At 42.9% G+C, this 27,829-nt stretch overlaps 1 protein-coding gene across 1 annotated transcript in view; it reads right to left on the bottom strand.

Moving 5' to 3' along the window:
• Positions 1-249: 249 nt before the first annotated feature.
• piwil1 (piwi-like RNA-mediated gene silencing 1) overlaps positions 250-27,829 on the bottom strand; it is a 100,001-nt gene continuing 72,421 nt past the window's right edge. The window contains exons 14-21 of the mRNA XM_072239976.1: positions 26,354-26,426; positions 18,391-18,591; positions 14,200-14,303; positions 12,344-12,414; positions 3,246-3,396; positions 3,035-3,160; positions 2,387-2,534; positions 250-486 (exon numbers count right to left, since the gene is read on the bottom strand). Coding sequence (XP_072096077.1) covers positions 370-486; positions 2,387-2,534; positions 3,035-3,160; positions 3,246-3,396; positions 12,344-12,414; positions 14,200-14,303; positions 18,391-18,591; positions 26,354-26,426 — 991 coding nt within the window. The 3' untranslated portion in view covers positions 250-369. The remainder of the gene's footprint in view (positions 487-2,386; positions 2,535-3,034; positions 3,161-3,245; positions 3,397-12,343; positions 12,415-14,199; positions 14,304-18,390; positions 18,592-26,353; positions 26,427-27,829) is intronic.

Here is a 27,829-nt window from a genome sequence, read left to right as displayed (position 1 = left end):
TGTTTACTCTTTTGCCTGCCCTGCTGAGTTTCTCCAACATTGTGTGTGTTGTTTTGGATTTCCAGCACTTATGAAGCAGTGTGGTGGATGCTGGCTCAGTGATGTGAAGAACACCCTATGGCTGGGCCATTCTGCTGCCATACAAAGCCACTCAGACAAGTACCAACCTGGTGATTTGAGAAACGCTGCCACAAATATTGAACTTGTGTCGGCAGAAGGGTGTAAATAAATTAATATAAAGATGGATGGAATACAAACTTAGACAGCTTTAAGTATTTCGATATTATCCTGGTCTCAGAAGTGTGTTCCTGATGAGAGCTACTTTTTCTTAATGGAGTTCGTGACTAGAAACTTGATCAGTTGTTCTAATCATAGGTAATAAAGACGGTCAGCTAATGCCAGATTGGGTTCTCGATGAATACTCTGTCCCACTAAGAATGCCAGTTTGTGGGCATATTGGCAAGGGGCAGGCACACGGATCACACCCTATAAAAGAATAAGTTTATTCACAATTAGCCATTTGCAAATACTGAATTCTAATATGTTTTTAAGAAATTTTTTAACTTCCTGGATGAAATGATGTTTTTAATTGTGGGGAGCTGCTGTACTCCAAATACAACCAGGTGTCCTTAATCCAACCTGAAGCACAAGGGTTAAAAAATGTTCTTTTAGGTGTCTGATGTGGATCATGAAATACATTGCTTAGATTTATTACACTCTGTACATCTGTACAGCTATAAAACAAAGATTAAATGTTCAGTTGCACTTTGACAATTTAAATTACATTTAATCTAATTTACACTCTACCACAATTTTGTTAAAAAATATTGAATTCCATTTCCATGTACAGTCCACATACACTCAAATGTTTATTCTTCTCCTGAATTTATATGACTTGTGCTTCTTTGCAAACCTCTGCCAAAGGTTGTGGTGAATCAGATACATTCACTATGTTTAAGAGTCATTTAGACAGACATTTGGGTTGGTAAGGCATAAAGGAAACAGAAACTAATCCAAGCAAACGGAGCTCGTATAGAAAAGCACAAAGGTTGGAATGGACATGGTGGGCTGACGGGATCATTTTTGTACAACTGACTCATCAGCAACTTGAACAGTCAACATCTTGTCCTGAAACTACGGACACTAGGTCTAGGTTTTCTCCAACATCACCCAAAAGGGGAAATATCCTCATTTTCGACCTTCAAATTTCAAAGTACATTATCAAAGTATACACACAGTATACAACTCACCCTCCTGTAGACAGCCACAGAATAAAGAAAACATCCAATACCCAACACGCGATAAAAGAACAAATTGTGCAAATGGCAAAAATCAGTGAACCAAACATCAAGCCAGTAGTATTCAGTTTAGTTTAGTTTAGTTTAGTACCGTGCTTGTTAAGCCCCCCACAAAATTTGTAACATTGCACTAGGATCACATCTCACAATCTTCAATCCAAGCATCACCTTATGGACATACAATCAATGTACAGTATATAAGCTATATTTTGTATTATGACCTGACTTGGTCCAACCAAGCAGAGTCCACTGCCAAGAAGGCCCACCAGAGCCTTTACTTCCTGAGAAAACTAAAGAAATTTGGCCTGTCCCCTAAAACCCTCATTAATTTTTATAGATGCACCGTAGAAAGCATTCTTCTAGGGTGCATCACAACCGAACTTGTCCTGTCCAAGACCGAAAGAAGCTGCAGAAGATCGTGAACACAGTGCAGCACATCACACAAACCAATCTTCCATCCTTGGACTCACTTTACACCGCACGCTGCCAGAGCAGTGCTGCCAGGATAATCAAGGACACAACCCACCCAGCCAACACACTTTTCGTCCCTCTTCCCTCCGGGAGAAGGCTCAGGAGCTTGAAGACTCGCACGGCCAGATTTGGGAACAGCTTCTTTCCAACTGTGATGAGACTGCTGAACGGATCCTGACCCGGATCTGGGCCGTACCCTCCAAATATCCAGACCTGCCTCTCGGTTTTTTTTTTGCACTACCTTACCTTCCATTTTTCTATTTTCTATTTATGATTTATAATTTAAATTTTTAATATTTACTATTGATTTGTAATCCAGGGAGCGGGAAGCGCAGAATCAAATATCACTGTGATGATTGTACGTTCTAGTATCAATTGTTTGGCAACAATAAAGTATAAAGTATTTATATTTATTGTCCTGAAGAAGGGTCTTGGCCCAAAATGTCAACAGTGCTGCCTGACCTGCTGAGTTCCTCCAGCATTGTGTGTCTGGAGAAAAGCCCTGGCTTTCTCAACCTATCCTCTAAGGCCAGCTGCGTCCTGGTAAATGCCCTCTGCACAATTTTAAAAGATTGATTCAAACCCAACCATATATTTGTGGTGGAGATTTCACTTACCGGCCAATTGTAATACATGTGGCACAACTTGTAAGTTAGCCGCTGCATGTAATCTGGTTTCAAGTTACTGTTGTCAAGCACCACATTATAGTGTGTCGGTGTGACAGTACCAACCTTCACCGACTGGCTAACTATATAGAAGTCATACCTGGTTCATGGAAGAAAAGAAGTTAGATTTACTGTTTCTAGTGTTTTACCAGCTAAAATATTTTTAAGAGACCACAATGCCCCAGTAGTGCAATACTTAGCACGACACAATTACAGCTCGGAGCGTCAGAATTTGGGGTTCAATTCACATCGTTTACATACACACACACTCACTTACACACAAACTCATACATAAACGCACGGGGCATGCTGCTATTACAGCCTGGGGGCACCAGAGTCTGTAGTTCAGTTCCAGTGCCCTATAAAAAAGTTTATATGTCCTTCCCACGTGCAGGTGGGTTTTCTCCAGGTGCTCCGGTTTCCTGCCACAGTCCAAAGATGTACTGGTGGTAGGTTAAATGGTCATTGTAAAATGCCCTATGATTTGACTAGGGTTAAATCAGTGGGTTGATGGGCCACGTGGCTCAAAGGGATAGAAAGGCCTATTCCACTATGTATCTCAACAAACAAATAATTTTTTGTATGAATCTGATACTTTACCATTCTGGTCTTGTGACCTCTGTATCAATGACAGTACCAGGCGGTGGGTTCTGTAATCTGCCACCAGACTGTGAAAAAAATCTGGCACTGACACGCTTCTTCACAACAATCACTGATAATTTGGGTCTGTAAAATGAAAAATATGCAGACATATTAACAAACAATAAAAAGATGCACTGATCAAGCATTTGAGAATGTTTGCATAACTTACTTGTAGTCAGTCAAGCATTTCAAATAGTCCAGAAATTGTGGAACCTCATAATTTACCACCACGTTGAGCTGCCCATCACCAACCCCATCACGGAACACGATGATTCGACTGGGCAGGCACTTATTGTATGCATGCCAGGCCTTTAAAGCAGCTGAGGAATTAAAACCAACAAATTCACTTCAGTAATAACACCATGAGACATTGGAGCAGAATTAGAACTAGGTCATTCGGCTCATCAAGTCTGCTCTGTCATTCCACTATGGCGGATTTACTATCCGTCTCAACCTTCTCCCCGTAACCTTTGATGCCCTGAATAATCAAGAACCTATCAATCTCTGCTTTAAATATACCAAATGACAGCCTCTACAGCTGTCTGTAGCAATGAATTCCACAGATTCACAACCCTGTGGCTAAAGAAATTTTTCACCTCTGTTCTAAATGGATTTGCCTCTTTTCCAAGGCTGTGCCCTCTGGTCCTAGACTCATCCACTATAGGGAACATCCCCTCTCCAAGTCCACTCTATTAAGGCATTTCAACATTCTATAGGTTTCAATGAGACCACCCCTCATTCTTCTTCTCCAGCAAGTACAGGCCCAGAGTCTGAATTTTCAGTAATACTACTGAATTTATTCAGAGGGGACCAAATCTAATCCTTCAAATTAATCTGAATGCAGAATGCTGAGATTTAGAGTCACACGTCACATTATCAGCCATTTATCAACACTAAACTCTGTGGATTTCAATACCTTACAAATACAAATGCTCGTCTACCATCCCCTTGGACAGTGTTTTTCAGATTCCAATAACCTGGCCCTGGTTAGTTCATCTCCTCCACAAACAATCTCCATCAGCACAGGTGACCCACAAGGCTGTGTACTTAGGCTCCTGCTCTACTTGCTTTACACGTATGGATGTGTGGCTAAGCATAGCTCCAATGCCATATTTAAGTTTGCTGATGACACCACTGTTGTTGATTGAATCAAAGGTGGTGATGAATCAGCATATAGGAGAGAGATTGAAAATCTGGCCGAGTGATGCCACAACAACGTTTCACTCAGTCAGCAAGACCAAGGAGCTAATTACTGACTTCAGGAGGAAACCAGAAGTCCATGAGCCAGTTCTGATTGGGGGATCAGAGGCAGAGAGGGAGAGCAACTTTAATTTCCTCAGTGTTATCATTTCAGAGGATCTGTCCTGGACCCAGCACATAGATGCAAATATGAAGAAAGCATGGCAGCTCCTTTACTTTCTTGGAAGTTTGTAAATTTTCGGGATGACATCCAAAACTTTGACAATTTTCTATACTTGTGTGGTGGAGAGTACCCATCATGGGTAAATCTCACCCCACCATTGAGCACATTTATACAGAGCGCTGTCGCGAAAAGCAGCATCCATTATCATGGACCTCCACCATCCAGGTCATGCTCTCTTCTCACTGCTGCCATCAGAAAGGTACAGGAGCCTCATATCTCACACCACCAGGTTCGGGAACAATTACTACCCCTCAGCCATTAGGCTCTTGAACCACAGCGGATAACTTCACTTGTGTTTTCACTGAAATGTTCCCACAACCTATGGTCTAACTTTCAAGGACTCTTCATTTCATGTTCTCAATACTTATTGCTTAGTTATTTTCTCTCTTATATTTGCAGTTTGTCTTTTGCACATTGGTTGTTTGTCCATCCTGTTGGGTGTGGTCTTTCATTGATTCTATTGTGGACTTACTGTGTATGCCCGCAAGGAAACGAATCTCAGGGTTGTATATGGTGACATACATGTACTTTGATAATACATTTACTTTCAACTTTTGAGCTTGTACACAGTAACACACAAAATGCTGGAGGAACTCAGCCAGTCAGGGAAGCATCTCCAGTGGAGAATAAACAATTGATGTTTTATACCCTTATCAGGACTAGAAAGGAAGGGGGCATAAGCCAGTATATGATGATGGGGGAGAGGTGGAGTACAAGCTGGTGGGTGAGGGGGGAGATGGTTAGGTGGGGGAATGGGCCTGAAGCCAGAAGCTGGGTGGAGATAGATGGAAGAGATAAGAGCCTGAAAAAGGAATCTAACAGGAAAGTGGACCATGGAAGAAAGGGAAAGGAGGGGAACCAGTGGGAGGTGATGGGCAGGTGAGAAGTGGGGAGAGAGTAGCCAGAATGAGGAAAGGAAAAGAGGAGGGGGAGGTGGTAGAAATTACCAGAACTTTGAGAAATCAAAGTTCATGCCATAAGATTGGAGATTGCCCAGACAGAATTAAAGGCATCCGTTAGTCTTGCGAGACCATGGATCTGCGCCTGGAAAGTCTTCACTCTCCAGAGCACAGGCCTGGGCAAGGTTGTATGGAAGACCAGCAGTTGCCCATGCTGCAAGTCTCCCCTCTCCTGGACACCAATGTTGTCCAAGGGAAGGGCATTAGGACCTTGGCACCAGTGTCGTCACAGAGCAATGTGTGATTAAGTGCCTTGCTCAAGGACACAACACGTTCCCTCGGCTGGGGCTTGAACTCACGACCTTCAGGTCGCTAGTCCAAGGCCTTAACCACTTGGCCACGTGTCCACACAGAATATGAGGTGTTAATCCTCCAGTCTAAGTGTGGCCTCATCATGTAGCAGAGGAGGGCATGAACAGACATGTCAGAACGGGAATGGCAAGTTGAATTGAAATGGGTATCCACCAGGAGATCTGTCTTTTGCGATGGACAGAATGAAGTCCTTGAAGAAGCAGTCCCCCAGTCTGTGCTGGGTCTTACCAACATAGAGGATGCCAATGCCATACCTGGAGCACAGACTCACAGGTGAAGTGTTGCCTCACTTGGAAGGACTATTTGGGGCTCTGGATGATGGTGAGGGAGGTGCAGGAGCAGGTGTAACCAGAAAGGTTAAATTCCAGGAGGGAGATCAGTGTCGAGGGATGAGTGGACAAGAGTCACGTAGAGAGTGATCCCTACATAAAGGGGAAGGGAGGGAAAGATGTGCTTAATGGTAGGATCCCAGAGTCGCCTCCACCTCACCACGAAGGAAAACAAACCCAATTTATCCAGTTTCTAGGCAACATCCTGTTATTTTCCTCTGCACCCTCTCCTGTGCAGTCGCATCCTTCCTATATCACAGCAACCTGGACTACACACTAAACCCCAAGCTAATCTCTGCTCAAAATCCCATGCCACAGAAAATGAAAGCAAATATCATTATGCCTTCCCAACCTGTGCTCCCATCAATGACTTGCATATCAAGACCCTTCATCCTCAAACTGCCTGGGGACTTGCAAATCATGCACATCTTAGCTACTAGTCATTATATTTTTCGGTTTATGACACCAGTGTAGCACAGCGACGACTTGGTGGCAGCATACACAACGATATTAATCATTTTATTAATCATACTTTTTCTCAAAAATAATCACTTCAATCAATAGCCTGCAACTTCCCTTTCGGAGACAAGCATTTGAACCATCTGTATGTCCCAGCATTTTTGCAGTGTGAACTGAAGCTTCAAAGGTGCAGGACAGCTGCAGTCTGGTGTGTACGGGCTGAATCAAGGTGGTGGGGCCCAGGCCCAAGAGCGAGAGACAAGCCGAGATTTGACGACTTAAGTGCTGGGCCAAATTGCAAAGGTTGGCTATGGGCCGAATTGAGTGGAGGGTCCCGGGCCCGAGAGTGTATCAAAGCAGCGGGGCCCGGGTTCAGAGTGAGAAAGAACCCGCTGTTTGACAGACTTTAGTGCAGGCCAGATTGAAAAGGCAGGGTGTCAGGGCCAGAGGCAAGGGGCAGGCTGGTGTTCAGTTTGCTGCTTGTGAGGTTTACTTGTCTCTGTGCAGAACTGAGACAACCAAGGGCTCCTGGATCGGCTGTGACTGGCTTCATGGCTTTGGACTCACTTTTAAAAACTTCTGTATGAATGTTATTTGCTTATTTTTATTGTTTGCACTATTTGCTTTTTCTGCACATTGGGTCCTCTTTTTAAATGGGCTCTATTAAGTTTCAGAATCAGAATCAGGTTTAATATCACTGGCATGTGTCATAAAATTTGTTAACTTAATTTACCAGCAGTGGTGCAATGCAGTACATGATAATATAGAAAAAAATAAGTGAATAAATTATAGTAAGTATATATGTATATTAAATAGTTGAATTTAAAGTAGTATAAAAACAGAAATAATAAAAAAGTAGTGAGTGTTCATGGGTTCAGTGTCCATTTAGGAATCAGATGGCAGAGGGGGAAGGAATTGCTCCTGAATAGTTTGTTTCTTTATTTTGTGGCTGCCTATAAGGGGACGAATCTCAAAATTGTATAATGTTTATATATATTGATAATAAAGGTACTTTGAACTTTACTAGCTGGCATCCTGTAGCCTCACCTCCCTCATTATTAAGAATGCTACCAATTTTCTTTCTTAACAATCATTACCTCGTACATAAATATCCAAATTAATGTTTCCAGCATTAATGGCTGCACCACTGGCCACAGACTTTCAATTATAGTACCTTACTCCATAACCCCTCCTATTGCCAAGCTAATTCTGATCCAATTTGCCCTGGATCCCCTGGGCTCTAATCTTTTGGAGTGGTCTTCCATGAGGGGCCCTGTCAAAAGCTTTCCTTAAGTCTATGCACAAAGAAAGAGTACAGCACAGGAAAAGACCCTTCAGTCCACAACGTTGTGTTGAACTAATTAAACTAGTAATTAAATGTCTGTCTAAGTAAACTAATCCTTCTGCCTATACAACGTCCATATCCCTCCAGCCCGTGCACATTCATTGCCTAGTTAAGAACTCTACCGATCTGCTTCAAATATCACCCTAGCAGCATATTCCAGGAACTCACCAGTTTTAGAACTTGCCTCGCACATCTCCTTTGAACTCACACCTCTCTTACATTAAATGCGAGCCCTCTAGCATTAGATATTTCAACCCTGGGATAAAGGTATTGGCCGTCTACTCTACCTATGCTTACACTTCTGTCAGGTCTCCTCTCAGCCTCTGCCGCTCCAGCGAAAACAACCCAAGTTTGTCCAACCTCTCATAGGTTATGCTTTCTAACTTGGGAAGTATCCTAGTAAAACTTCAGCCTCCACATCCTTCCTATGAGGTCACCAGAAATGAATGCTTCAGATGGACCTAACCAGTGTTTTATAAAGTTGCAAAATAACTTCCTGACTTGAACACTGCCTCATTTCATAAAGGCGTGTAATGTCATACACATTCTTTACAACCCTATCAACTTTCATGGAGCTATGGACTTGGATCTTCCACGTATCAAGGGCTTCACTATTAACACTGGATCTTCCAAGGAGCAATACCTCACACTTGGCCAGGGATTCAGGACCCTTTGCCATTTCTATGCCCATGTTGACCATATCAACCCAACTGTTCTCAGTGCACTTTGAATTTTCACATTAGTCACACAGCACCCCCAATAAAACCTAATATTGACTATCTTTAAGTAGACCTCATCTCAATTTCATTGACATCAACATTAGACACACAGGGTTATCATTTTTTTTTTACCCTTTTTGAATAAGATAACATACCTGCCATCCCCTGGTCATCTGGTACCTCTTCAGCAGCCAGAAAAATTAGTAAATCTGTCAATAACCCGGCAACGTTTGCTTGCCTCTATAACGCCTGGCAGACCTCGCATCAGGGTTAGGGCTTTGTCTACAACAGAGCCCACCAAGATATCTAACCCTGGTTATCCTTTTATCTTTATAGGTGCTCTTTCAACTTCACCCCTAATGATCAGTTCAAATACTTTCTGGTTATTATTGCAAGGTTAACAAAATCAACTTCATTTTAAGTTCTGCTTCGTTCATTAATTTTGATGAGCTGTCTTCCATTTTAAGATTCTCTACAGGACAACGATCAGGACAACGATCAGTAGCTTCTAACCACACTCCCCCCCTCCCCCAAGTCTTCTTCAATGTCCATAGAAACCATAGAAAAACTACAGCACAGAAACAGGCCTTTTAGCCCTTCTTGGCTGTGCCAAACCATTTTCTGCCTAGTCCCACACATGTCAGCTGTATCTAGTTGAGTGAAGAAAGGAAAATTGATTTTGACCTAGTTAAATATATCCAAGGCCTCTGTGAGGGAGAGTACTTGGTAAAATCATTCCTGAAAAGCTGCATCTCCATCTGGTATGGAAAGATCCGAGCATCAGACTGGAAGTCCCTACAAAGGACTGTGAGAACAGCTGAGAGGATCACAGGGGTCTCCCTAACATCACTCGGGGACACATCAGGAGCACTGCATATGCAGGGCCCTTAGTATTAAGGATCCCACCAAATCATCCAGCATCCTCTTTGACTTTCTACCATCATGCAGGAGACTCCAATGTATAAAAACAAGAACGGTTGGGATATGAAACAGTCTTCCTTCGGGCCATTAGACTTCCAAACTCCCTGCGCATTGCATTCAAAGTATCACTGGTTAATCTGTTCTGTACCTTACAATATTTAATTTATGCACCTTAGTTTGTTATTTACGTGTGATTCATCTGTCGATTTTATCCTTACTTTCATAAGTTATTGTGTGTTATGTGTTACATGGATTACTGTGCTTTACAACCTGGTTCAGAGAAACATTGTCTCATTTGACAGTATAAATGTACTGTATCTAATTAAATGACAATAAACTTGATTTGCCTCCTTGCACAGGCCATTCACACACACATTTCCTTGTCATTCTGCTGCTATTGTGCTGAGTGTATGCACTTCCAATATCTTCCCTGGTATATTCTCATAATGGACCCTAAGTCGAGCTGAAGTGCTCGGGCTGGTTTTATGATGTCTTTCCCACCATACACAGTGGATTATTCCATTTCTTTAGTAATGGGGATACGTAAATGTGTAATGTTGTTTGTATACAGTATTTAAGGTAGATACTTCCATTTATTTTGTGATATGATTGTAACTACATTGTGGGGTGCAGCATCATACTCTAATTCATGTGTAGTCTTAAGTTAACTTTGTTGGTAATTAAAGATGGTATGTCCTAGTGTCAAAGATAAAGGAGCTGATTGCCCTCAGTGAGGCAGAGAGATCCCTGGACTCTGGACACTCTGGACAAGTATCAGTACACAGCTATTATTGTGTTTTCTAGTAAATATCTTTTTGTAAATACTGGCAGCTGTTCTCTATTTTTTGCAAGTTTGAATTTTGACGCACACAATAAATACCCTTGCACCAAGGTGACTCCAGCCATTTTTCATTTGGTCAAACAGCCTCAGTGAAAATTAAATCAACTTGTGATGGTGTTGACAGTTTTTTTCCCTCTACAGAATTACGTTGGAAGGAGGTGTAAATGGCATCTTACACCAAGCTCAAACAGCTGTAGCCCTTTCTACCTTTCCTTTGCTGTCATTCAGTAAAAATGTGCTTGATCTTTTACTCAGAGCTGTGCTTCTCCTTGTCTCTGAGTGTCCAAACATTGAAAAATCTATCAATCTTGTCTCAGTAATAGTTCCATAGCCTCTAAGTGAAGAATTCCAAATCAGCTCCATAACCTTTAAGTGGAGAATTCCAAACCTTTGGGATGAAGCAATTATTTGACCCAACTGACTGGCCTCTTGAGGTTCAGATTCATATTTTTGACATGGCAGCAAGTGTCTCCTCCTGTCACACCCTCTGAAGAATTTTTTTTTTCATTTAGGATCCCTTTTGATTCTTTTACACCGAAGAGACTATGGCCTGGTCTGTTTAATTCTTATAAAAATGCACCTTACCACAAATCAATCTGGTAAATCTTCTCTTCACACATATATTCAAGAAATTGCAGACACTAGAAATCTTAAGCAACACATACAAAACGCTGAAGGAACTCAGCAGCTTAAGCAGCATCTATGGAAACGAATAAACAGTTGACGTTTCAGGCAGAGACCCTTCATCAGGACTGGAAAGGGGGAATAAAAAGGTGGGTGAGGGGAAGGAGGATAGTTAGAAGGTGATCGGTGAAGCCAGGCAGGTAGGAAAGGTAAAGGGCAGGAGAGGAAAGAATCTGATAGGAGAGGAGAGTGGACCATAGGAGAAAGGGAAGTAGGAGGGGACCCAAATGAAAGTAATAGGGAAGTGAAAAGAGGTAAGAACAGAGTGTGGAATAGAAGAAGCGGGTGGGGGGGGGGGAGAGGAGAGATTTTTTTTATCAGAATGAGAAATTGATATTCATGCCATCAGGTTGGAGGGTACTTGGTGTAGTGCTTTGGCCACTTGCAGGGATAAGTGCCATGTGGGGAGGGACGAACGGACAAGAAAATCATGGAGGGATCAATCCTTGCAGAAAGCAGGGGGGTGAGGGGGATTATCTTTGATAGTAGGATCCCTTTGGAAATGCAGAAGTTGTGGAGAATGTGTTGGATGTGGAAGCTGTTGGAATGATAGGTAAGGAGGAGAGGAACTCTATTACTGTTAAGGCAGTGGGAAGATGGGGTGAGCGAGGATATTCAGGAAATGGAGGAGATGCAGGTGAGGGCAGCATTCAATGGTGGAGGAAGGGAAACCCTGTTCTTTGAAGGACGTAATCTCTAATATCCTGGAAAGGAAAACCGCATCCTGGGAACAGATATGGTGGAGACAAAGTAACTGAAAAAAGGGAACCATTTTTAGAAAAGACAGAGTGGGAAGTAGTATAGTCAAGAAAGTCATGGAAATTGATCAACAATTTGTCTTCAGAGATACCTCTGAGAGGGAGAGAGGTGTCAAAAATGGACCAAGGGAATTTAAGGGCAGGGTGAAAGTTAGAGGCAGCATTGATGAAAGTGATGTGCTCCGCATGAAGCAGTACCAATGCAGTTGTCAATATAACAGAGAAAGAGTTGGAGAGCATTACTTGGAAGCCTTGGAACATGGACTGTTCTACGTAGCCAATGAAAAGGAAGGCATATCAGGGCCCATGCAGGTGTCCAAAGACATCCCTCAAGTCTGGAGAGGTATCACTCCTTATACCTATACACAACAGTCGCATTAGATCAAAGCTCAGCTTTAAGGGATAAGATGATCTAATGACTGTGTATATCCCAATAGTCTTCACTCAGATTATGAATACACTAAATGCATCTACAAACTTGGACAAAAGTTGGTGTAAGTGACATATACAACCCTACCTTGGAAGCAAGTTTTCAATCCATCCACAAGTTCTTGTCCCCGGTCTTGTACAATACAGCGAGAAAACCATCTAGTCACAAAGGTCAGTTAATCAGAAATTCAATCTGAAAAGATGTCTGGAATAATCCTTTACCTTGGCTGTCTCGTTCTAGAACTTGTCACGCATCTTTACACTTGCTTCAAAAACAGGTAATCAAGAACTTTAAAAGATATTATCAGCACATCCAAATGGACATCTTTAGAAAATCTAAATGGACATCTCCAGAGCAACACACACAATGCTGGAAGAACTCAGCAGGCTAGGCATCATCTCTGGAAAAAAGTACAGTCAACATTTCGGGCTGAATCCCTTTGGCAGGACTGGAGAAAAATAGCTGAAGAGTAGATTTGAAAAGTGGGGGAAGGGGAGAGAGAAACACCAGGTGATAGGTGAAACTTGGAGGGGGAGGGATGAAGCAAAGAGCTAGGAAATTGATTGGTGAAAGGTGCCCATGGAAGAAAGAAAAAAGGGGGGAGGAGCACCAGAGGGAAGCAATGGGCGAGCAAGGAGATAACATGAGAGAGGAGCAAGGGTGGGTGAGGAAGCATCATTGGAAGATTGAGAAATCAATGTTCATCTCCAGACAATCCAAATGGACATCATCAGATATTCCAACTGGACAGAAATGCCATTACTCAACATACTCCATAATCTTCATACCCAAGATTTTACAAATTGTTCTCATTTTTTTATGTGTAATTTGTCAAGACACCCGTACAATCCTGATCAGACACTTGATTTCTAGGGAAGAGCATTTCTGATAGGGGAGCCGAGCAGAATTCAGCTCCATATAAAGCTAAACAGTTGCACTGGGTTGAAAACTCAAAAGCCAACTTGCACCAAGTCTGAAATAAAACACAGTAGAAATTAAGCACGTCAGGCAGCATTTGTGGATAAATATTGAAGATCTACCATTGGAACTGTGAATGGGGCTTTTAAAATGTGTCGACTTTTCCAGAGTGGAGAATGGAGAAGATTCTGACAAAGTAATCTTTATTTGTTAATTTAGATCCCATTGAAATGATAAACATAAGAGATTCTGTAGATGTTGCAAATCCAGAGCAACACAGACAAAATGATGGAAGACTCAGCAGGTCAGGCAGAATCTGTGGAAGTGAATAAATAATTTATATTTTGAGCCAAGACCCCAAGGCCTTGCTTCAGGATTGGAAAGGATGGGAGAAGATGCCAGAATAAAAAGCTGGAAGAGGGGAAGGAGGATAGCTGGAAAGTGATAGGTGAAGCCACATGTGTGAAAGGTAAAGTGCTGGAGAGGAAGGAATCTGATAGGAGAGGAGAGTGGACCATCGGATAATGGGATGGGGGGAGAGGAGTGACAGACAGGTGAAGAGAGGTAAGAGGCCAGTGTGGAGAATAAAAGGGGGGGGGAGGGAAAAACTTAACCACAAGGAGAAAATTTACCCAGATGGAATATAAGATGCTGCTCCCCACCCCGAGGTGGGGCATGTTGGAATGGGAATGGGAATCAAAACTAAAATGCTTGATCACCAGGAAGCTCTGCTTTTGGCAGCTGAAGCGAAGGTGCTCAATGATGTGATCCCCCAATTTACAATAGGATTCATCAATGTGGAGGAAGCTGCATCAGCAGCACTGAACACAAAGGGAATAGGAATAGTGGTGCAAATGAATAGCTCTTATTTACCCTCTTCACAGCCACAGAGTTGCCACCTATCCACACCTATCCAAAGACAAGCTTCTGAAAATGTGAATGGTTAATTTGATTTCAACCTAAAACTTGGGTTTAGACAACTAACATACCTAGTTTTCCCAGGAATAAGTTAAATTGGAGCTTACCTGGTTATTGATTGATTAAGACTGGCAACAAATCCTGCAATTGACCTTTTTCCGGCAGCATTATCATGGTAACAGTCAATACCGATCACCATCAGCTGTTTGAGCTATAAAACCTTCATGTTAAATGTCACGTGGTGGATTTAAGATTAAAATAACTCATTCCGTAAAATTACAGTGGATTCCAGTGAATTGGGACACATCAGGACCAGTACATTTTGGTCCAATTAAGGAGCTGCCCCAATCTGCCAGAGTTTCATGGGAATAATTAAAAACATGCAAGAAACACAAACTGAGTATTGAAATAAAATTTTAAAAAATTAGAACACTACCAATACTACTACAGTACTAATACTACTGCATATTGTTTCCTAATAGTTATTGCCAGAGGAATTCATCCAATGTATGCTGCCATGTTCTCCTGATTGACTGTAAGTGAACAAAATCAGCACAGACACCGGACTGCCTTCACACAATGATTCTGATGACTGCATCCTTCAAATCTTCATTGTCATTTTGACTAACACTTGTTAGAAGCTGTTCAGCAAGTCTGTTCCAATTAAGTGGCTTACAGTCCCAAATAAATGAAGAGAATCCCTGCTATTTTCTCAATTAGATTTTGTTCTTTAAGAATTGTTCCAAATAAACAGCTGCACCAGTTAACCGATGCCCATTAACCAGAATCCACTATATTTAAATGGTGGCCAATTTTTCAGAATTTACTGTATTCTAAAATTATCTTAATCTTTAAAGTAGAACTTGTATGACAATAAATGTTTACTTACAATCATCTAGAACTATCTTAAAATGAAATTTAATTAAAGCAAATACCTCACTAAGGACTGTACTAATTTCCAGTAAAAGCTGGATTGCCCAGCATTTCACAATTTCTGAACAATGGGCAGATTTGAACAATTCTCATCTATCAAATTCAACACATGAATTTTACTGTAGCATTCAACATCATGTCAAGCATTTCAAGTGCAGACAACTAATATTAATTCTCCCAATACTCCTTCAAACTTTCCAAACATTGGGAGAGGGAAATAGTAATTTGGGGAACGAGCTCCCAAATAGTGAGCTTATTCACAGCTTTTAAATGGAAAACCCTTCCATTGCACCAGATTGAAAGCCACGTAAGGTTTAAAAAAAAGTTATAAATATTGAAATTAGTGCACAATTGACAACCAGAGGAATAGTACTGTAATGATTCAGACTTCCAGTTTCCTGCAACTTTATAAGCTTCTAATTTCGATTTAAATTATATTTACTTAGAGATACAGCATGGAACAGGTCCTTCCAGCCCTTCCAGCAAAACCTGACAACCCTGATTTAACCCTAACCTAATCACGGTACAATTTATAATGACCAGTTAACCTACTAACCAATATATTTTTGGACTGTGGGAGGAAACTGGAGCACCTGGAGAAAACCCACACATTCCATGCAGAGGACACACAGATTCCTTACAGAGGACACCAGAATTGAACTCCAACGGCCTGAGCTGCAATGGTAACCACTATGCTACCGTGGTGCCTCAGTTACTGAGTGATATGAACAACATTGGAAACCACTGAGGTCAAACAATGAACAAAGCAATGAACTTTGTCTAGAAGAAAAAGAAAAAGTATGTAAAGCTTAGGAAGCTAAAATCCAACAGAGCTCTTGAATATTATAAAGCCACAAAAGAATTCAAGAAGAGAACTTGGAAAGCCAGGAGGATCCATGAAAAGTCTTTGAGAATCCCAAGGCATCCTATACATACATTAGGAGCAAGATGATAACTAGGGAGAGAGCAGGACAACTCAACAATAAAGGGCAGAACATTTACTTCAATGTGGAGGATGCTGGTGAAATCCTTAAAGAGTCCTTTACATGAGTATTTACCAAGGAGAAGGCCTTGGAGAATAGGGAGATCAGTGCCGAGAGTATTGATACGCTACAGCATTTCAAGGTAAAGGAGGGGGTAGTGTTGGATCTCTTAAAAAGCATTAAGGTGGATAAGTCCCCAGGGCCTGATGGGATATACCCCAGGTTACAGAGACAGACAAGAGAAGAGAGTGCTGGGGCTTTGAGCAATATCTTTGTGTGCTCTCTAGCCACAATCAAGGTCCCAGAGGACTGCTGAGAAGCTAATGTTGTTCCATTGTTCAAGAAAGGAACCAGGTATAATCCTGGAAACTATGGATCAGTGATTCTTGTGTCAGTGGTATGGAATTTACTGGAGAGGATTCTTATGAGCATTTGGAAAATCATGGTCTAATTATGGAGAGCGCCAGCATAGCTTTGGGTGGGGCAACTGTGTCTTACCAACTTGATTGAGAATTTTGACGAGGATGATTGATGAAGGTAGAGCTGTGGGTGTCTACATGGATTTTAGTAACAGATTTGACAAGGTCCCTCATGGAAGGCTCATCCAAAAGATTGAGATGCATGGGATCTATGGTGAAATGACATTTGCATTCAGAATTTTCTTGCCCATAGAAGACAAAGGGACTTATTCTAGATGGAAGCCAGTGATTAGTGGTGCTCCACAGGGATCTGTACTGGAACCTCTGCTGTTTGTGATGTATGTAAATAACCTGGATGAAAATGTAGATTGAGTGGGTGAGTAAATCTGCAGGTAATACAAAGATTGGTGTTGTGGATATAGTAGTAGGCTGGCAAAGAATACAGCATGAGATAGATCAGTTGCAGATACAGGCTGAGAAATGGCAGATGTGATGGAGTGAAGGGATAGGTAAATAGGGGTATAGACTAAGAACAATGATTAACTTATGATCAATCACCTTGTGGGTGCCTTAGCTTACTGTTTTGGACAGTCAAAAAGAAGCTTTACCCTGCAACCGGTGTCCTACTAGTCATTGTTCTCTAGAGATAGGCAAAGGTTCAAATAAGGAACTATCTGATCACACAGAAGCATCTCAAGGTATAGCTAAATATGGGAAGTATAGTGTAAGGGCTAGAATGTTCTGGGGAAAAGGGGAAGGTGTCCGAATGAGGAACTGATGGGCTAGCTTTGACTTAAAATAATAAATAACTAACCAATGATTATTTTACATCTAATTGTATCTTAGCATGTGATTGAATGATTCTAATATTGTCTAAACTTGTAATTGTAAGATTTCCTGCTACCTGATCAACGTTATAAATTGTGGAGAATTGTGTAATTCGGGGGCAGTGTCTGGACTGGCTCTTTTGGGAGATCAGCCTGTAACTTCTCCCATAGCATGCTATGACTGAAGAATAAAGGTTTGAAAAAGAATTACGTCTGTTAGTGTATTTGTGGTATGATTTGTCTTTGCATTGGTCAATCCAGTACGACAGATGGAGTTTAACCTGGCCAAATGTGAAGTGTTGCAACTTGGTAGGTCAAATGCAAAGAAACAGTACACTGTGAAGAGCAAGATCTTTAACACTATTGTTGAGCAGAGAGATCTTGGGGTCCAAATTCATAACTCCCTGAAAGTGGCTACACAGGTTGAAAGGATGGTTAAGAAGGCTTATGACAAGCTTGCCTTTATTAGTCAAGGAAATGAGTTCAAAATTCAGAAAGCTACGTTGCAGCTTTATAAAACTCTAGTTAGGCCGCATCTGGAATATTGCATAGAGTCTGATAACAGGATGTTACCTGGATTAGAAGGCATGTGATATAACAAGAGGGTGGACAAACTTGGATTGTATTTCCTGAAATGGAAGAGACTGAAGGGATATCTGATAGAGGTTTATGAGATTATGAAAGGCAGAGATAGAGTAGACAGATATCTTTTGCCAAGAGTTAAAATGTCTAGTGTCAGAGGGCATGAACTTAAAGTGAGAGGGGGTGATTTCAGTTGTGAGCGGCAAGTTTTTTTATATATACAGGGAGTGGTGGCACCTGGAAGGCGCTGCCTGGGGTGCTGTTAGAGGCAGATATATTAGAGACTTTTAAGATACATGAATGTGAAGAAAGTGGAAGGGTATGGACATTGTGTAGGCAAAAGGGACACAGTATGTTTAGTCAGCCATCTGATTACTAATCTAATTGGTTCAGTACATTATGGGCCAAAGGGTCTGATCCTGTGCTGTACTGTTCTGTGTTCTATTACAGGTGTATACTGCTTTTGCATTTGTGAAAGAACTTTAGTTTTAAAGAACTATATTACTTTCAACACCATAAAACATGTTCACCATCATTATTGTGCAAATACTTACAGGTATCTCAACACTCCACAGTTCACCACCCATTTTACAATTTATCTGTAGAGCTATTTTTGTGGTAATGGCCATCAAGGCCTGAGGCTTGCTTAGAGTGCGAGCGACGACACACTGACTCGGAGTGGGGCATTCAACACACAAGTATTTCTTGATAGTGTCGTACTTGTCTTTGCGGTTAGATGGAAGGACACAGACCACCTGTTGAGGGCAGAGAATGAAGTTTCATACTCCCTCCACACTGCCCTTGCCTCCCAATTATCCTAGATATTTGTCCAGAGTTAATTTAAACAGAATGAAGTTTCATACTCTCCCAACAAACACACTGACCTCGCCTCCCCATTACCCAAAATATCCGGTTGAATAAAACAGTACAGGGCCTTTGGCCTGCAATGTTGTGCCAACAGTTTAACCTTCTCCAAGTTCAACCTAACCCTTCCCTCCCACACCACCCTCCATTTTTCTTTCGGAGTCTCTGAAATGACCCTACCACCCCTACAACCACCCTTGGCAAGGCGCTCCACACACCCAATACTGTGTTAAAAAAAAACACTACTCTGACATGCCCTCATACTTTCCTCTGATCATCTTTAAATTATGCCCTCTCGTAAAAAAGTTGCAGGTGGTCCACATTTTACATACTTCTCATCATTTTACATACCTCTATCGTCACCTCATCCTCCTTCACTCCAGAGAAAAGCCCAAACTTGCACAACCTGTCTTAGATTCATGGAGTCATAGAACACTATAGCACAGAAATAGGCCCTTTGACCCATCTAGTCCGTGCTGAATTATTATTCTGCCTAGTTCCTTTGACCTGCAACTGTACCATAGCCCTCCAAACCCCTCCCATCCATGTACTGATCTAAATTTCTCTTAATCAGACCTGCACTGACCACTTGTGCCGGCAGCTGGTTCCACAATCTCAGTGAAGAAGTTCCTCCACCTGTTCCCCTTCAACATTTCAACTTTCACTCTTAACCTAATGCTTTTAGTTCCTAGTCTCATTCAATCTCAGTAGGAAAAAAACCTGCTTGCATTTTCCCTATCTATACCACTCATGATTTTGTATACCTCTATCAAATCTCCCTTCATTCTCCTACATGCCAGGGAACAAAGTCCTAACCTATTCAACCTTTCCCTATAGCTCAGGTCAAGTCCTGGCAACATCCTTGAAAATTTTCTCCATGCTCTTTCAATCTTATTTACATCTTTCCTGTAGGTAGGTATTCAGAACTGCACAGGATACTCCAAATTAGGCCTCACCAATACCTTATACAACTTCAACATAACATCCCAACTCCTGTACTCAATACCTTGGTTTATGAAGGCCAATGATCCAAAAGCTCTCTTTATGACCCTATCTACCCGTGACACCACTTTCAAGGAATTGAGGACCTGTATTTCAGGCCAAGCTCCTTCTGCAGGACTGAAAATGAAGGGGAGAAGTCAGATTAAGGTGGGGAGAGGAAGAAATACAAGGTGGCAGGTGATGGGTGAAACCAGGAGAGGGCGAGGGGCAAAGTAAAGACCTGGGAAGTTGATTGGTGAAAGAGCTAAAGGGCTGGAGGACAGGGAATCTGACAGGAGAGGATAGAACACCATGGAAGAAAGGGAAGGGGGAGGAGCACCAGAGGGAGGTGATGAGCAGGTAAGGAGATGAGGTGCAATGGTGAAGGGGTAGGGGGCATTACCAGAAGTTCAAGAAATCAATATTCATGCCATCAGGTTGGAGGCTACCCAGATGGAATATAAGGTGTTGCTTCCCCACCTGAATGTGGCCTCATCATGTCAGTAGAGAAGCCATCGACTGACATGTCGGAGTGGGAACAGAAAGTAGAATTGAAATGGATGGCTACAGGGAGATCCTGCTCTTTCTGGCGACGGAACTTAAGATGCTTGGTGAAGCGGTCTCCCAATCTACGTCAGGCCTCACTGATATATAGGAGGCCACACCAGGAGCATTGGATACAGAGGACTCGCAGGTGAAGTGTTGCCTCATCTAGGACCCAGTCGGAGGAAGTGACAGAAGGGGATGGCATTTTTACAAGTGACAGAGTGGAAAGAGGTATAGTCCAGGCAGCTGTGAGAATCAGTGAGTTTATAAGAGATATCAATAGATATACTATCTCCAGAGATTTCCCTCCTTTTCTGGAGATAGTCTAGATATCTAAAACTACCAAGCCCTTCTGTTGGGTCTGCAACTGCTCTCAGGATGAGGCGTTTCATTCCAGAACTAATGAGATGTCCTCCTACTTCAAAGAAAGGGACTTCTCTTCCTCCACGACCAACACTGCCTCACTCGCATCTCTTCCAATTCGCACATGTCTGCCCTCATCTCATCCTACCCACTGCCACACCAGGGATAGGGTTCCTCTTGTCCTCACCTACCACCCTACTAGCCTCTGAGACCAACACATAATTCTCTGTAACTTCCGCCATCTCCAATGGGATCCCACCATTAAGTACATCCCTCCCCTCAACCCCAACCCCACCCCCACTTTCCATTGTCTGCAGGGATCGCTCCCTTTGTGACTCCCTTGTCCATTCATCCCTCTCCACTGATCTCCCTCCTGGTACCTATCCTTGCAAGCAGAACAAGTGCCACAGCTGCCCCTACACCACCTCCATTCAGGGCTCCAGTCCTTCCAGGTGAGGCATCACTTCACCTGCGAGTCTATCAGGATCATCTACTATATCCAATCTCCCAGAGAGGCTTCCTGTATATCGGTGAGACTCGATATAGATTGGGAGACCACTTCGCAGAGCATCTACATTTCATCCACCCTGTTGCCACCCATTTCAATTCTACTTCCCTTTCTCATTCTGTCATGTCAGTCCAGGTTGGAGGAGTAACGCCTTTTATTCTGTCTCAGTAGCCTCCAACCTGATGGCATTGACATCAATTTCTTGAACTTCCAGTAAATGCTCCTCCACCTCCTTCACCATTCCCCATGCCCGCTTCCTTCTCTCATCTTATCTCCTTACCTGCCTATCACCTCCCTCTGGTGCTTCTCCCCCTTCCAAAGTCTTCTATCCTCTCCCATCAGACTCCCCCTTCTCCAGTCCTTTATCTCTTTCACCAAGCAACTTCCCAGCTCCTTACTTCACACCCCCTTCCAGTTTCACCTATCACCTGCCACATTGTACTTCTTCCTCCCCTCCTTCCACCTTCTTAATCTGACCTCCCCTTGCTTTCCAGTCCTGAAGAAAGGTCTCAGCCCAAAACGTCGGCCGTTTCCTCTTTTCTACAGATGCTGCCTGGCCTGTTGAGTTCCTACAGCATTCTGGGTGTGTTACATTGGATTTCCAGCATCTGTAGATTTTCTCATGTTTGTGACAATATTCTAAGTGCAGTCTAACCACAGTTTTATACAGCTGCAACATTACTTTGCTACTTTTGAACTCAATCCCCTAATGAAGGCTAACCTACTTTACAACTTCTAAACCATCCTATCAAATTGCATGGTAGCTTTGACGGGTCAATGCACTTTGCCCCTGAGATCACTCTGTTCCTCCACACTAAGAATCCTGCAATCCTGTATTCTGCCTTCAAGCTTAACTTTCCAAAGTGAATCACTTCACACTTTTCCAGACTGAACTCCATCTGCCACTTCAGCCCAGCTTTGCATCCTGTGTCCCATTAAGTTTCTTTTCATATAAATTCTCACTACAATCTTCAATGATTATCTATCAATAATATCATTGTTCCTTCAAGATTTGTATGTAGGTAGCAGAAGGTGCGACTTCAGAATGTCTCAAACATTAACAAAAAATGAAGTCTTTGGAGGTCGGAGAGGGTGACGGAACCCTGAGGCACAGAAGTCACCCACGTAGGAATTCTTTTAACACAAAGCTGTAGTTGCACACAGCTACCAAATAACGAAGCAAAATTTCAGAACAGTGGTAAAGAGATTCAAGAGGACTGCAGAACAGGCTCTGGTACAGATGGCCTGCTGTAGACTTTCATAGACACTGATAAGGCACAGAGACACAGCAATACCACAAACAGGTATATTTCACAACACGCACCACCCTCAACTCCCTACTTCTGTCTTCCTTCCAATAACTGTTTCATCAGCCCACCTAAAACTGATCTGCTCCAAAGACGGCTGGCAGGTAGGTCAGATCAGGTCAGTATGGGGATATCTTTAATGGAGAATGGGACGGCGAAGGCAAGCAGACAGGTAGTGCAGAGCACCCCTGTAGCCATTCCCCTGAATAATAAGTTTACCGTCCTGGATACTGTTGGCGGGGACGACCAACCAGGTGTGAGCCACGGTGGCAGGGCCTCCAGCACTGAGTCTGAGCCAGTGGTGCAGAAGCGTGGGACAGAGAAGAGGAGAGCTGTTGTCATTGGAGACTCTATAGTCAGGGGAGCAGACAGGAGATTTTGTGGACGTGAGAAGGACACCCGCATGGTTTGTTGCCTCCCGGGTGCCGGGGTCCGGGATGTCTCTGACCGGGTGCACGACATCCTGTTATGAGAGGGAAAGCAACCAGAAGTCGTGATACATGTTGGGACCAACGACACAGGCAGGAAGACGGATGAGGTCCTGAAGTGTGAGTTTCAGGAACTAGGCAGAAGGCTGAAGAACAGGACCTCAAGGGTGGCATTCTCAGGACTGTTGCCAGTGCTACGTGACAGAGATGGTAAGAATTGGAGGAGATGGCAGTTGAATGCATGGCTGAGGAGTTGGTGCAGGGAGCAGGATTTTGGATTTTTGGATCATTGGGATCTCTTCTGGGGAAGGTGGGACCTGTACAGATTGGATGGGTTGCACCTGAACTCGAGGGGGAACAATATCCTTGCAGGTAGGTTTGCTAGCATGGTTCGGGAGGGTTTAAACTAATTTGAAAGGGGGATGGGATCCAGAGCGATAGAGCAGTGAAAGAAGTGCATGGAGTAAAGCCAGATCTAACATATAGAGAGGCTTTGAGGAAAGAGAAGCAGAATAAACGGTGTAAAGATAGCAAGGTAGAAGGGCTGAAATGTGTGTACCTCAATGCAAAAAGCATCAGGAACAAAGGTGATGAACTGAGAGCTTGGATACATACATGGAATTATGATGTAGTGACCATTACAGAGACTTGGCTGGCACCAGGGCAGGAATGGTTTCTCAATATTCCTGGATTTCAGTGCTTTAAAAGGGATAGAGAGGGCAGAAAAAGGGAAGGAGGGGTAGCATTACTGGTCAGGGATACTATTACAGCTACAGAAAGGGTGGGTTTGAGTCAGTATGGGTGGAAGTCAGGAACAGGAAGGGAGCAGTTACTCTATTGGGAGTATTCTATAGGCCCCCTGGTAGCAGCAGAGATACAGAGGAGCAGATTGGGAGGCAGATTTCGGAAAGGTGGGAAAATAACAGGGTCGTGATCATGGGTGACTTTAACTTCCCTAATATTGATTGGCATCTGATTATTTCCAAGGGTTTAGATGGGGCAGAGTTTGTTAAGTGTGTCCAGGACGGATTCCTGTCACAGTATGTGGACAGGCCGACTAGGGGGAATGCCATACTAGATCTAGTACTAGGTAATGAACCGGGTCTGGTCACAGGTCTCTCAGTGGGTGAGCATCTGGGGGACAGTGACCACCACTCCCTGGCCTTTAGCATTATCATGGAAAAGGATAGAATCAGAGAGGACAGGGAAATTTTTAATCGGGGAAGGGCAAATTATGAGGCTATAAGGCTAGAACTTGCAGGTGTGAATTGAGATGATGTTTTTGCAGGGAAATGTACTATGGACATGTGGTCAATGTTTAGAGATCTCTTGCAGGATGTTTGGGATAAATTTGTCCCGGTGAGGAAGATAAAGAATGATAGGGTGAAGGAACCATGGGTGACAAGTGAGGTGGAAAATCTAGTCAGGTGGAAGAAGGCAGCATACATAAGGTTTAGGAAGCAGGGATCAGATGGGTCTACTGAGGAATATAGGGAAGCAAGAAAGGAGCTTAAGAAGGGGCTGAGAAGAGCAAGAAGGGGGCATGAGAAGGCCTTGGCAAGTAGGGTAAAGGAAAAAAACCCAAGGAATTCTTCAATTATGTGAAGAAAAAAAGGATGACAGAAGTGAAGGTAGGACTGATTAGAGATAAGGGTGGGAAGATGTGCCTGGAGGCTGTGGAAGTGAGCGAGGTCCTCAATGAATACTTCTCTTCGGTATTCACCAATGAGAGGGAACTTGATGATGGTGAGGACAGTATGAGTGAGGTTGATGTTCTGGAGCATGTTGATATTAAGGGAGAGGAGGTGCTGGAATTGTTAAAATACATTAGGACGGATAAGTCCCCGGGGCCTGACGGAATATTCCCCAGGCTGCTCCACGAGGCGAGGGAAGAGATTGCTGAGCCTCTGGCTAGGATCTTTATGTCCTCATTGTCCACCGGAATGGTACCGGATGATTGGAGGGAGGCGAATGTTTTTCCCTTGTTCAAAAAAGGTAGTAGGGATAGTCTGGGTAATTATAGACCAGTGAGCCTTACATCTGTGGTGGAAAAGCTGTTGGAAAAGATTCTTAGAGATAGGATCTCTGAGCATTTAGAGAATCATGGTCTGATCAGGGACAGTCAGCATGGCTTTGTGAAGGGCAGATCGTGTCTAACAAGCCTGATAGAGTTCTTTGAGGAGGTGACCAGGCATATAGATGAGGGTAGTGCAGTGGATGTGATTTATATGGATTTTAGAAAGGCATTTGACAAGGTTCCACACGGTAGGCTTATTCAGAAAGTCAGAAGGCATGGGGTCCAGGGAAGTTTGGCCAGGTGGTTTCAGAATTGGCTTGCCTGCAGAAGGCAGAGGGTGGTGGTGGAGGGAGTACATTCAGATTGGAGGATTGTGACTAGTGGTGTGCCACAAGGATCTGTTCTGGGACCTCTACTTTTCATGATTTTTATTAACGACCTGGATGTGGGGTTAGAAGGGTGGGTTGGCAAGTTTGCAGACGACACAAAGGTTAGTGGTGTTGTAGATAGTGTAGAAGATTGTCAAAGATTGCAGAGAGACATTGATAGGATGCAGAAGTGGGCTGAGAAGTGGCAGATAGAGTTCAACCCGGAGAAGTGTGAGGTGGTACACTTTGGAAGGACAAACTCCAAGGCAGAGTACAAAGTAAATGGCAGGATACTTGGTAGTGTGGAGGAGCAGAGGGATCTGGGGGTACATGTCCACAGATCCCTGAAAGTTGCCTCACAGGTGGATAGGGTAGTTAAGAAAGCTTATGGGGTGTTAGCTTTCATAAGTCGAGGGATAGAGTTTAAGAGTCGCGATGTAATGATGCAGCTCTATAAAACTCTGGTTAGGCCACACTTGGAGTATTGTGTCCAGTTCTGGTCACCTCACTATAGGAAGGATATGGAAGCATTGGAAAGGGTACAGAGGAGATTTACCAGGATGCTGCCTGGTTTAGAAAGTATGCATTATGATCAGAGATTAAGGGAGCTAGGGCTTTACTCTTTGGAGAGAAGGAGGATGAGAGGAGACATGATAGAGGTGTACAAGATAATAAGGGGAATAGATAGAGTGGATAGACAGCGCCTCTTCCCCAGGGCACCACTGCTCAGTACAAGAGGACATGGCTTTAAGGTAAGGGGTGGGAAGTTCAAGGGGGATATTAGAGGAAGGTTTTTTACTCCGAGAGTGGTTGGTGCGTGGAATGCACTGCCTGAGTCAGTGGTGGAGGCAGATACACTAGTGAAGTTTAAGAGACTACTAGACAGGTATACGGAGGAATTTAAGGTGGGGGCTTCAATGGGAGGCAGGGTTTGAGGGTCGGCACAACATTGTGGGCCAAAGGGCCTGTACTGTGCTGTACTATTCTATGTCCTATTCTGTAAGAGTGGGGCCATTGCATTTGATTATCATTTAGGACATAAAACACACTCTGCAAAAGAAGCCTCCATCTCCAGCCCTGGTTTTAAGATCATTGAAATTGAACTACCCAAAACAGTGTTAACAATGTTTCTTACCATTTTTGTAGAATGAGTAACATTAGACTGCAATGCCTTCAAAAATGCATCACTGCGATCATCCACTTCAATCCTACAATATAAATGTTCATTTTAAAACTACAATAAACATTTGATTTTGGCAGTACAATGATCAGATAAAGTTAATAATAATCTAGTGTATAACACTCAGTCCTGTATATAAAGCTACAGAAATCAGTTACCAGATACAGAAACAAATGGTTAACCAAATTAACTTAAAATCATCAAAAACTAGGACTGCCAGAAATACTCAGCAGGGCAGTCAGTATCTGTGGAGAGTTTAACAAGGTGAGTTAATGTCAGTGACTCTTTAGAAAGTCTAAGCTTTGAAATACTAGCTGTTTTACTCTCGCCATGGAGGATGTCTCACTTAATGTGATTTCTAGCATGTTATAACACTATAAGACATTGGAGCAGAATTAGGTCACTTGGCCCATCGAGTCTACTCCACCATTCCACCATGGCTGATTTACAAACTCTCTAAACCCCTTCTCCTGCCTTCATCCTTTGATGCGCTGTAACCTAACAACCTCCACTTTAAATATACTCAATGAAATGGCCTCCACAGCCAGCTGTGGCAACGAATTGCACAGGTCACTACCCTTTGGCTAAAGATTTCCAAAGTGCTTTTTTTGTTTTGGTATCTAGATAAGACTCCATCCCCTACCCCTCAAATTTATCCACTCAACAAAATCAGACAATTTCTTTAATTCAAAATAGAAATAACTCCAGAGCAAGTGCAACCTAGAAGTGGTAAGAAGAACCCCAACTATTGAATATCAATGGGAGACAGGTGGATTATCTACCTTGCACTAACTGAAAAGGTAGTGGATTTGGCCCAGTATGTCACGGGTAAAGCCCTCCCAACTACTGAGCACAACTACATGATACGCTGTCGTAGGAAAGCAGCATCCATCATCAGAGATCCCCACCACCCAAACCATACTCTTTTCTTGCTGTTGGCATCAGGTAGAAGGTACAAGAGCCTCAGCACTCGGACCGCCTGGTTCAAGAACCGTTACTGCCCCTCAACCATCAGGCTCTTGAACAAAGGGGATAACTACACTCACTTGTCCCATCATTGAGATGTTCCCACAATCAATGATCTCACTTTAAAGACTCTATCTCACGTTCTCATGATTTATTGCTATTTATATTTGCATTTGCAGTTTGTTGTCTTCTGTACTCTGGTTGACCTTTCATTGATACTGCTACAGCTACTATTCTACAGGAAAATGAATCTCAGGTTTGTATATAATGACATATATATGCATTGAATGTAAAATTTATTTTGAACATTTGAACTTTGATGTTACCTACTAGCCATCAGGTAAAAGTCTGGATCTGTACAGGGCCTGATGCATGTGGGGCTAGACCACTTAATCAACTGAAAAAAGCTGTTCAGTGGTGCCTGGAGCCTATGCAAAGGTAAAAGGATACTAGTGTGAAACAGAT

This window comes from Mobula birostris, chromosome 22 (assembly GCF_030028105.1).
Source record: "Mobula birostris isolate sMobBir1 chromosome 22, sMobBir1.hap1, whole genome shotgun sequence".
NCBI lineage: Eukaryota > Metazoa > Chordata > Chondrichthyes > Myliobatiformes > Myliobatidae > Mobula > Mobula birostris.
This window is presented reverse-complemented; position numbering and strand designations above follow the sequence as displayed.